Source organism: Nicotiana sylvestris, chromosome 8, assembly GCF_000393655.2.
Source record: "Nicotiana sylvestris chromosome 8, ASM39365v2, whole genome shotgun sequence".
Taxonomy (NCBI): domain Eukaryota; kingdom Viridiplantae; phylum Streptophyta; class Magnoliopsida; order Solanales; family Solanaceae; genus Nicotiana; species Nicotiana sylvestris.
In genome coordinates, this window is record NC_091064.1 from 9860478 (window position 1) to 9872687 (window position 12210).

At 38.2% G+C, this 12210-nt stretch overlaps 1 protein-coding gene across 1 annotated transcript; it reads left to right on the forward strand.

Moving 5' to 3' along the window:
* Positions 1-9208: 9208 nt before the first annotated feature.
* Positions 9209-11094, forward strand: LOC138874667 (uncharacterized). The gene is made up of 2 exons (XM_070153441.1): positions 9209-9822; positions 10851-11094. Exons 1-2 carry the CDS (start codon positions 9209-9211, stop codon positions 11092-11094), a joined length of 858 nt encoding a protein of 285 aa, XP_070009542.1.
* Positions 11095-12210: the final 1116 nt, after the last annotated feature.

The following is a 12210-nucleotide window of genomic DNA, read 5'->3' on the forward strand; positions in this document are numbered from 1 at the left end:
TTACTCTGTTAGATGCTCCATGGTCTTGGTGTGGGACTTGGGCTAGAGTTTTATTAATTGAGTGATTGTTGGTTTTTCTATCAATTGACTAAGGTATTGGCGATAATAGTTTCCTCTTTAATTATTAATAATACTATTAGGTCTGTATTTTTTTTTCTCCCAGTGTTTGTGTAAATGGTTAAACATTAAAGAAAGGGGTTCGCCTGGCAGGTGGTGTTAGTCGGGTGCCAGTCATGTCTAGGAGGTAGTTTGAGACGTGACACGGAAGCTATGAAAAAGCTATGAAAGGAAAAGTATCAAGGATTAGCTACGAAAAAGGAAGAAGCAGCGAAAATCCGGAAGAAGAATCAATCAATGATCTGATAGATGCTTGACGGAAGCTAGTATAAGAAGGTCCTAAAATCAAAGGAAAACAAGAGTGCAAAGCCCTACACTATAGATCGTTAAAGCCCGAAATCAGGGGATTCATCATCAATCACTCAAGTAACGGAAAGATCTGCCTAGCAGAAGAAAAGTTTGTCAAGGCCACAAGTCAAAGAAGATCAACGGAAACCTACCTTATCCTTGGAAAGAATCAATTTGCGATTCGGTTGAAAGATCAATTCCTTTAGGTTTGTAATCTCTCAAGATTCGCATCAATCAAGAGTCAAGAAGGCCCCACAAAGTATATATATACATTTGTTACAGGCTTAAAGCGGATATACTTTGAACAAACCATATCACTCTTTTTGTTCTACTCCAAACAAGCATTGTATTTCTTTTTAAGATCTGTTGTATAATTAGTAAGAGAGAAAAAAAAGATAAACACTGGTGAGACATTGTATCAAGAAGGGAAAAGTGATATAGAGACTAAGATATTGGTATAAAGCTACATCAACCATCTCGTACTCGAGATACTTCAAATACTGAAAGAGATCACTCTTGCAAGCCAAGGGGACTGGACGTAGGATTCGCATTGAATCTTAACTAGTATAAAAATCCTAATGTCTTTATTTCCTGTACTTTATTTCTACATTATTATTATTATTATTATTATTATTATTATTATTATTATTATTATTATTATTATTATTATTATTATTATTATTATTATTATTATTTTGTTCTTATCTCTAGTCGACTAATTGGTAAACTAATCAACTACTTAGAGTACTGGGAAAAAATCGATAATTCACCCTCTCTTGTACTTTCAATTGGTATTAGAGCGGGTCTTACACTTTTATCTTTTTCTTAACAGCTAGTGAGAAAAGATCATGGCAAATCAAGCAACAATTGGAGCACTATTTCAAGAAGGGACATCACAAGTAAGGCCACTATACTTCAATGGACAACACTTCTCTCACTGGAAAGTACCCATGAAAATCTATACAAAATCCTATGACGTTAAAGTATGATGTGTCATAAAAAAAGGGAAACTATCCATTGTCTACATCAGCTCAACCTCCCACTGATCTTGAAGATATAGACGAATACATAGACGAGCAAATGGTTATTGTTCAAGTTAATGCTATGGCTCGAAATTTGCTCTATAATGCTATAAGTGGAGAAGAGTACGAGAAAATTTCAAGTCGTGATACTATCAAAGACATGTAGGATAAACTAAAAGTTACTTTTGAAGGAACCAGGAAAGTAAAAGAAACACGGATAAACATGTTGGTTCATGACTATGAAATCTTCCAGATGAAAGAAGGAGAATCCATTGAGGAAATGTTGCAAGATTTAGCAAAATCATTGGTGATCTGAAAGCCTTTTGAAAGCCCTACTCAAGTGGTGATCAAGTTCGAAAAATTCTGAGGAGTTTGCCTACCACATGGCAAACAAAAGTGATTGCCTTCGAATCTCAAGATCTAAATAAACTTTCATATGATGAATTACGAGGATATCTTATAGCATTCGAAAAATCCATCTCAAGAAAAAAATTAGGAAGAAAATAAAAAACAGTTGCCTTCAAAACTACAACTGAAGGACCTGGAAATAATATTGATGACGATCCAGAAGCTATTGAAGAAGAAATTGCCATGGTGTCAAGGAGCATGAATGGATTAATGAGAAAGTATAGAAATACAAAGAAGGGAAAGATTCCATCCAGACGAACTAGGCAATATAATGAACAAGACAAGAATGATGGGAAATGTTATGAATGCGGAAGGTACGAGCATGTTCAAGTTGAATTTCCTGAACTTAAAAGAAAAGCCTCCATAGGATTCAACAAAAACAAATCTTTTGGAAGCTGGAGTAATGAAGATAACTCAGAACATGAAGAAATGGTAAACCTGTGCTTCATGACAATTCTAGAAAATGACATGAACAAATACTCTAGATGTTGGACTGATGAAGACACATCAGATGATGAAAGCAAAGAAAATACTGAAAATTGTTTCATGGAACTTGGTGAAACAAGCGAGGTAAGATCCTATAACTGTGATAGATGTAATGAATTGCAGGATATTCTTGATCTCACCCTAAAGGAGTCTCAAAAGATGTTGAATGAATTGAGAAGACTCAATAGGGAAAAGAAGGACTGAGAACTCAAACTTGAATTATGTGAAATCGAAGGGGATGTACTTCAAGATGAGGTTCAGGAACTGTAAATGCAACTGAATGGCATGCATAAATCCACCAGTCACAGTTCCGTCAAGTCCAACCAGGTGACTTACAAGTCAACTGAAAAAGGGCCGGCTAGAACTAAGTCCACAAGTACTAACACAAGTGATAGATCAAAAACTAGATCAATCAATGTGTGTCATTAATGTACAAAGTTGGACATAAATACTCTTTTTGTAGATTTTGTAAGTCTAATGTTTCAGGATGGATTTGGAAACCCAAAGACAAGCATGATTCTAGTAGAACTAACCAACAACAACCCAAGCAAGTTTGGGTACCTAAAAGAAGGTGACAATTTTATTTTGCAGGAACACCACAAAAAGAGCAACAAAGGAAAATGGTACTTAGACAGTGCGTATTCTAGTCACATGACAGGTGAAAAAAACCTATTCAAAGAAGTTACTAAGATAAATGGAGGAAGTGTCAAATTTGGTAATGATTCAAGAGGAAAGATAGTTGGCACCGGTATAGTTCTATTCAATAACAATTGTGATATTACTAAAGTATATCTTGTAGATGGACTCAACTATAATCTTCTGAGTATAAGTCATCTATGTGATTTAGGGTATGAAGTTAAATTCAAGAAAATAGGATGTGATATTGAAGATGAGTCAGATAAAATAATACTCCCAGGAAAAAGGTATGGAAATGTTTACTTTCTTGATGACATTGAAAATTTAGATAGTCATATTTGCTTAGCATCTATATAGGATGATCCATGGTTGTGGTATAAGAAACTTGGTCATGCAAGCATGCATCTAATTGAGAAACTTTCCAAGCATGATTTAGTTATTGGACTTCCTAAACTCAATTTTTCTAGAAATCTTGTATGTGATGCATGTCGGATTGGTAAACAAACCAGAAACTCCTTCAAAAGCAAAGACATTATATATACACAAGCCCTTACAATTGCTTCACATGGATTTATTTGGATCCACTAGAACTGCTAGCATTGGAGGAAAACGATATGCTTTTGTTATTGTTGATGACCACACACGTTTTACATGGATGATTTTCTTATCTCATAAAGATGAAGCTTTGAAATACTTTGAAATTTTCTGTAAAAGAGTTGAAAGAGAAAAAAGGGTATCTCATTACAACCATCCAAAGTGATCATGAAGGAGAATTTGAAAGCAGAACATTTGAAGAATTCTATAATGATGAAGGATATACTCACAACTTTTTAGCTCCAAGATCGCCTCAATAGAATGGAGTAGTTGAGCGGAAAAATCGAACTCTACAAAATATGTTCAGAATAATGATATTGGAACATTCCCTGCCAAATCATTTTTGGGCGGAGGCAGCAAGCACGCCTGTCACATTCTCAACAGATGTCTTATAAGAACTATCTTGAAGAAAACTCCATATAAATTATGTAAAGGTAAACGACCCAACATAGGCTATTTTCATCCATTTGGCAGCAAGTGTTTCATTCATAATAACGGTAAGGACAATCTTGAAAAATTTGATCTAAGAAGTGACGAAGGTATTTTTTGGGTTATTCAATAAATAATAGATCTTTTAGAGTTTATAATAAACGTACTTTATCTATAGAAGAATCAGTACATGTCCTATTTGATGAAAATAACACTACGATCGAGAAAGAAATTATTGCAGGTGATGAAGATATCATCCAAGGAACATCACAGACAAGCAAGTCACTAAAGTCGACTGATAATACAGATGCTGTCATAGAGTCGACTAACAAACTTGTCAGTAATCAACCAAAATCGGAGAAGGAGTCAACTACTCCTACGATTGCAACATGTCCAAATGAGTGGAGAAGCGAACCGGAATATCCTCAGAAATTTATCATAGAAGATCTAAGTGAAGGAATGAAAATCAGGAGAGCTCTCAAGAAAAAGGCAAATGTAGCATTCATCTCTCAGATCGAACCAAAGAATGTTGAGGAAGCCTTAAAAGACTACAGTTGGGTACAAGCAATGCATGAGGAACTCGACAAATTTGATAAATATCAAGTCTGGGAACTGCTACCTAACCCTGCAAATGCTATCGTAGTTGGAACCAAATGGGTTTTCAGAAATAAGCTTAATGAAGATGGAAAGGTTGTGAGAAACAAAGCCAGATTAGTAGCCCAAGGCTACTCACAGTAGGAAGGAGTCAACTACAATGAAACCTTTGCTCCAGTAGCTCGACTAGAGTCTATACGGATTCTTCTTGCATATGCATCCTTCAAACAATTTAGACTCTTCCAAATGGATGTCAAAAGCGCCTTTTTAAATGGCTTTATTGATGAGGAGGTATATGTAAAATAACCTTTTGGTTTTGAAGATTCAAAATTTTCTTACTACGTGTATAAGTTGACTAAAGCTTTGTATGGACTCAAATAAGCTCCACGAGCCAGGTACGAAAGGCTTAGCTCATTTCTACTTGATCATGGTTTTACAAGAGTCTCATGCAAAGTGAGTTTGAAATGAGAATGATGGGAGATCTTACTTTTTTCTTTGGACTTCAAATTCAACAATCTGAAAAAGGAAATTTTATGTGTTAGACGAAATATACAAAGGAATTAATTCAAAGTTTGGCATGAGCAGTGCTAAAGCAATTGTACATTGATGAGCCCATCAACAAGTCTCGACAAAGATGAAAAAGGAAATCCAGTTGATGAAACTAATACTGTGGAATGATTGGCTCCTTGTTTTACTTGACTGCCACTTGACCAGATATTATGTTTCGTGTATATAAATGTGTCAGGTTTCAGTCAGCTCCTAAGGAATCACATCTGACTGGAGTAAAGAGAATAATTTGTTATCTCATCGGAACTATTTCATATGGACTATGGTACCCACGTTCTAACAATTTTAAGCTTGAAGGTTTTTAGATGCTGATCTTGCAGGTGATAAGAAAGACAGAAAGAGCACCAGTGTAATATGTCAATTACTGGGAGATGCATTAATATCATAGAACAGTAAGAAATAAGGCTCAGTTGTATTATCTACAACTGAGGCAGAATACATTTCCATTGGACAGCGCTGTGCACAGTTACTATGGATGTCTCATCTACTGGGTGACTACGAACTATTTTCTAAACCTATTCAAATATTTTGTGATAACGCTAGCGTTATATGTCTCTCAAACAATCATGTGCATCATTCTAGGGTTGAGCATATAGATATTAAACATCATTTCATTAGAGATCATGTCCTTAAGGGAGATATAGAGTTATCATTTGTTGGCACCACTGATCAACTAGCAGACATTTTTACTAAGCCTTTATTTGAATATAGATTTTGCTCCCTAAGAGAACTACTTGGCATTATTTCTCTTGATCATAAAAATTAGGACCTACATATTAATTTTAATTCTTGTGTGCATAATGTTTTCAGTTTTATTTTCTTTGTAAGTACGCAATAATTAAGCGCCTCCGCTTTCCCTCTCTTTTACCATCAGTCGCAACTTTCAAGAAAGGAAAAGCAATCATCATGATTCTTCACTGACACCCTTTCTTTTCATGTACTCAACCGTTAAAATCTTTTCTTTTTAATCCTCTGAACCATCTTCTCTTGTCTTCATTGTTCTTATCGCTCATAAAACCTACTTCAAAATTTTTTAATGGCTACACACTCCAAGATATTTGCCTCCACAAGAAAAAGTACTCGTTCTAAGGGAAAACCCTCTTCTTAGCCTCTAGAACAAGTATACCTAAGGTCTGACCACTCAGAAGGGTTTGCCTCTTCTCAGGCAGAACCATCTTACCACTCTCACCGAATAGGAGAAAAAGCTCTTGGAAAAAGGCCTATGGAAGACCCCCTTGAATCTTTTACCCCCCAAGAAATCCAAAACAGACCTCTTGAGTTCTCTAGAGCCCTATCTTAATTTCTGGGATACCCCAGAGAGAGATTTCTTTGTTGCTCTCAAAGACAAGCCCATTGCTCACGACAAAGTAATCGATCTTGATGACATGGAGGCCCTCAATTGTAAGGTAAAGGATTTGTTTGTTTTTCAAGGATGGTCTAAATTCCTCTCTATATCCCCTCTCAAAGTTTATGAAAACCTTAATTTCTGGGATACCCCAAATAGAGATTTCTTTGTTGCTCTCAAAGACAAGCCCATTGTTCACGGCAGAGTAATCGATCTTGATGAAATGGAGGCCCTCAATTGTAAGGTAAAGGATTTGTTTGTTTTTCAAGGATGGTCCAAGTCCTCTCTATATCCCCTCCCAAAGTTTATGAACCATTAGTGGGGATGTTCTATGCCAATCTTCGTTCTAGTAAGCCTGATAAGTTAGAATCCCTAGTTCTAGTAAAACACATAGTCCTTGATTGTGCCATATTAGACTCAATTTTTCAATGTAAGTGCTCTAACTTTCCCATACTTTTAAAAAATACTTGGCCTGATGACTTTAAAATTTATTTTTCAAGCAAAACGTTGTATAGATGAGTGTCCATCTGATTTCCTTCCTAACCAGTTAGGTCCCAGTGATGTTAGTTTCGAAACCCGAGTTCTGACCCGCATTGTTGCAACTACCCTTTTTCCTCACACTAGCTCATTTTCCACCTTCTCTCAACGAGACACCTTTTTTGTCTACTGTCTAGTGACCAAACTTAAGGTTAAAATGTGGTCATAAACTTCATGATTGAAAGTGTTGATGACCCCACCAGTCTACCCTATGGTATGGTTATTACCCACCTCTTGGAAGCCCATAGCATCTCTATCTCAGAATATCCCTTTGTTTCTATTTCAAAATCCTACAACTCTAGAGCCTTTGCCAGTATGGGGTATGTGTGTGTTAAGGGTTGCTGGGCGAAAAAACAGAAGGGTGAAGTCAAGAATGTTCAGCCTGATTCTAAGATCGAAGCCTTTGTTTACCATCATAGTGTAAGTGATCCTGATCTTGTAGAAAAATTAACTGCTATTGACAACAAGTTGACCATCATTAAGGACCTTCTTGCTACAACTCAATCAATATTTGGGACGTCTGTGCCATCTCTAAAGAGACTGGGTTCGATATTTCAAAGATAAGGGTCAAAATTCTCAAACTTGCAGAAAACGCAGTCAAAGCCTTCAAAGAAGTACATGACATGATTGATGGGGTGACAGTTTCAGCTAATGCCAGCTTTGAGCGTCTAAAGGAGGCGATTTGCAACACTTTCACTAATTTCTTACGTCATTAGTTGTGGATGTTTCAGACAATCTTTTGCTATTTTGTTGTTTTGGACTGGATAACTGGTCGTGGATATTTTCTTTACTTTTGCTAAACTCTACATACCTATAATTTGCAAATATTTGCCTATATTTTTCTTGTTTATGCTTAATTTAAATTGTATATATGCATATCTCCTATTTGATGATGCCAAAAAGGGGGAGAAAATATAGTCATACATTGCAGGACAAATAGCAACACTTGTTGAGGAGGAGTCGACAGAAGCATATGCAGCACTTGTTGATGGGGAGTCGACTGAAGCATATGCAACACTTGTTGAGGGGGAGTCGACTACAGCAGAGCAAGCCAATAGGGAAGTAAATTGTTGTTTTATATATTATTTTTGTCATCATCAAAAAGATGAAGATTGTTACATATGAGTTTGAATGATGAAAAATAATATGTCACGCTTGATGTAGGATCACAAGGGATAAAACGAAGGAACCAAGATTCCCTATCATTCAAGCATGGACTAAGGAAACAATCTATTAACGGAAGCTATGAATGAAAAGTATCAATGATTAGCTATGAAAAAGGAAGAAGCAACAAAAATCTAGAAGAAGAATCAATCAATGATTTGATAGATAATTGATGGAAGCTAGTATAAGAAGGTCCCAGAATCAAAGGAAAACAAGAGTGCAAAGCCCTATACTGGAGATTGTTATAGCCCAAAATCAGGGGATCCATCATTAATAACTCAAGTAACGGAAAGATCTGCCCAGCAAAAGAAAAGTTTGTCAAGACCACAAGTCAAGAAAGATCAACTGAAGCCTGCCTTATTCTTAGAAAGAATCAATTTGCAATTCGGTTCAAGGATCAATTCCCTTGGGTTTGTAATCTTTCAAGATCTGTGTCAATCAAGAGTCATGAAGGCCTCACGAAGTATATATATAAATCTGTTCCAGGCTTGAAGCGGATATACTTTGAATGAACCATTATCACTCTTTTTGTTCTACTCCAAACAAACAATGTATTTCTTTTTAAGATTTGATGTGTAATTAGTGGGATAAGAAAAAAAGATAAACACCGGTAAGGCATTGTGTCAAGAAGGGAAAAGTGACATAGAGACTAAGCTGTTGGTGTAAAGCTACATCAACCATCTTATACTCGAGAAACTTTAAATACTGAAAGAGACCACTCTTGCAACCCAAGGGGACTGAACGTAGGATTCACACTGATCCGACTCAGATTGATTACCTCCTTCTCAGGAGATGTAATAGGCGGCTTTGTGTGGATTACAAGGTTATCCCGAGTGAGACTCTCATGACACAACATAGGCTCTTAGTGATGGACGTCGGTATATTATTAAGGAGGAAGAAGAGGTTTGTCCAGGGTCAACCTAGGATTAGGTGGGGAGCTTTTATGAGGGATAAAGCTCAAGAGTTGGAGGGGGGGTTGATGGCTATGGGCGCCTAGAGGAGTAGTGGGGACGTTAGTGAGATGTGGACAGTTACAACGGACTGTATAAGAAAGTCAGCAAGAGATGTGCTAGGGGTCTCGAAGGGTTACTATGGCAGACACCAAGGCGACTGGTGGTGGAATGATTTGGTCCAAGGTAAAGTGGAAGCAAAGAAAGCAGTGTATCTTAGGTTAGTGAAGAGCACAGATGAGGAAGAGAGGAGAGTGGATAGAGGAAGGTATAAGGAAGCCAGGAAGGAGGCGAATTTAGCGGTCATGGAGGCTAAGGATGCAGCGTTTGATCGTCTGTACGAGGAGTTGGGGGACAAAGGAGGGGAGAAAAAGCTATTTCGACTGTCCAAGGCTAGAGAGAGGAAGGCTTGTGACCTGGATCAAGTGAGGTGCATCAAGGACAAGGAAGACAAAGTATTGACGAAAGATGCCCAGATTAAGCGGAGATGTCAGGATTACTTCTATCGGCTTATGAATGAAAAAGGGGACAGAGACATTGTGCTAGGGGATATGGGTCACTCCGGGAGTCACCAAGACTTTAGGTACTGTAGGCGTATTAAGGCTGAGGAGGTCATGGGAGCTATGTGTAAGATGAGTAGGGGCCGAGCGACCGGGCCGGACAAAATTACGTTAGAATTATGGAGGTGTGTGGGTAGAGCAGGCTTGGAATGGTTGACTACGCTATTTAATGTTATCTTCAGGACAAAGAGGATGCTAGATGAATGGAGGTGGAGTACAATGATACTGTTAAGTTACTAAGTCATACCATGAAAGTTTGAGAGAGGGTGGTGGAAGGAAGGGCGAGGAGGGCAGTGTCTATATCCGACAAACAATTCGGATTCATGACGGGTCGGTCCACTACGGAAGTTGTCCACCTTATCAAGAGGTTGGTGGAACAATACAAGGATAGGAAAAAGGATTTGCACATGGTGTTTATTGACCTAGAGAAAACGTATGACAAGCTTCCTAAGGAGGTTCTTTGGAGATGACTGGAGGGGAAAGGTGTGTTGGTAGCTTACATTAGGGTATTAAAGAATATGTATGAAGGAGCTAAGACTCGGGTTAGGACTGTATGAGGTGGCTCAGAGCACGTTTCGATTGTTATGGGATTGCACCAAGGGTCTGCTCTCAGCACGTTCTTATTTGCCCTGGTGATGGATGCGCCAACACACCATATTCAAAGGGATGTGCCATGGTATATGTTGTTCGTTGATGATATAGTACTGATTGATGAGACACGAAGTAGCATTAATGAGAGGCTGGAGATTTGAAGACAAACCCTTGAGGCTAAAGGTTTCAAGTTGAGTAGGACAAAGATAGAATATCTGGAGTGTAAGTTCAACGATGAGTCGGGAGAAGCGAACATGGATGTGAGGCTTGACTCTCAAGTCACCCCTAAGAGAGGGAGTTTCAAGTACCTTAGATCAATTATTCAGAGGGATGGGGAGATATACGAGGATGTCACGCACTGTATAGGAGTGGGATGGATGAAATAGAGGTTAACATCTCGAGTCCTGTGTGACAAGAAAGTGCCACTGAAACTCAAAGGCAAGTTCTATAGAGCGGTGGTTAGACCGACCATGTTGTATGGGGCTGAGTGTTGGGCAGCCAAGAATTCTCATACCCAGAAGATAAAAGTGGCAGAAATGAGGATGTTGAAATGGATGTGCAGACATACTAGGCTGGATGAGATTAGGAATATAGATATTTGGGAGAAGGTGGATGTGGCTCCCATGGACGGCAAAATGTGGGATGCGGGAAGCGAGGCTAGATGGTTCGAGCACGTGCAGAGGAGAAGCATAGATGCCCCGGTTAGGAGGTGTGAGACATTAGCATTGGCAGGTACAAGGAGAGGTAGAGGACGACCTAAGAAGTATTGGGGTGAGGTGATCAGGCAAGACATGGAGCGACTTTAGATCTCCGAGGACATAGCAATGGATAGGAAGGGGTGGAGGTCGAGCATTAGGGTTGTAGGTTAGAGTTGTTCTGGGGGCGGGACTGGCATGTTGATGTTTCGTTGTGGGTTGTTAGTGGTTTATGTAGTTTCCTCACTATTTTCTATGGTAGTATTGTTGTTTATAGTTATTGCTTTTACATCTATTTTTCTATTTCTTACGATGTTGTTACTATTCTTTTATCTTCTATTACTGTCACTGATCTATTGTCTATTGTTTATTTTTCTTCTTCTCGAGCCGAGGGTCTTTCGAAAACAACCTCTCTACCCTTCTGGGGGTAGGGGTAAGGTCTGCGTACACTCTACCCTCTCCAAACCCCACTTGTGGGATTTTACTAGGTTGTTGTTGTTGTTGTTGTCTTTATTTCCTGCACTTTATTTCTGCATTATTATTATTTTGTTCTCATCTCTAGTCGACTAATTGGTAAACTAGTCAACTACATAGAGTACTGAAAATAAAAATCGATAATTCACCCCCCCTCTCCTTGTACTTTCAATATGTTGGCACCCATGCTCCAAAAGATTGAATGGTGTACTTGGTTGAATATTAGATTATTTACCTTGAGAAACAAGGCTCGATTCCCACTTAATATTTTTTTGTTTATTTTTTTTATGGTGCATCCATATTCAAGAGATCCAAAATCCGCCTTCGGAAACAAAAGGGACGTCCGAGTTAGAGTCCGAAACCTAAATGTTGTGGTTTTGGACTCAAAATACATTTCTACTGCTAAAAAAAGTTACATTTCTATATATAACGCGGTATTACATCGCGCTATACTTTAACGGTGTTTCTGTCGTTAAAGTATAGTGTGGTATAATACCGCGTTATATATGTCGCTGTTCAATACCACGCTATACATGTTTGTGGGCCCACCAATTAGTCTCCTGCATTTAACTGGCATAACTGTAATTCAAATATATATAGCGCGGTATAATACTGTGTTATACCTGTTTGTAGGCCCACCAATAAGTCTTCTGCGGTTAACTGACATAACAATAATTCAAATGGGTATAGCGCGGTGTAATACCGTGCTAAACATCAAAAAATTCAGCCCCTCGAGCTAGGCATTGCCTTATT

Excerpts from the sequence above, each read along its gene's own strand:
- LOC138874667 (XM_070153441.1), top strand. The coding sequence starts at position 9,209 with ATGTGGACAGTTACAACGGACTGTATAAGAAAGTCAGCAAGAGATGTG. Across the intron at positions 9,823-10,850 it reads ATTACGTTAGAATTATGGAG|ACATACTAGGCTGGATGAGA; the intron begins GTGTGTGGGTAG and ends ATGGATGTGCAG.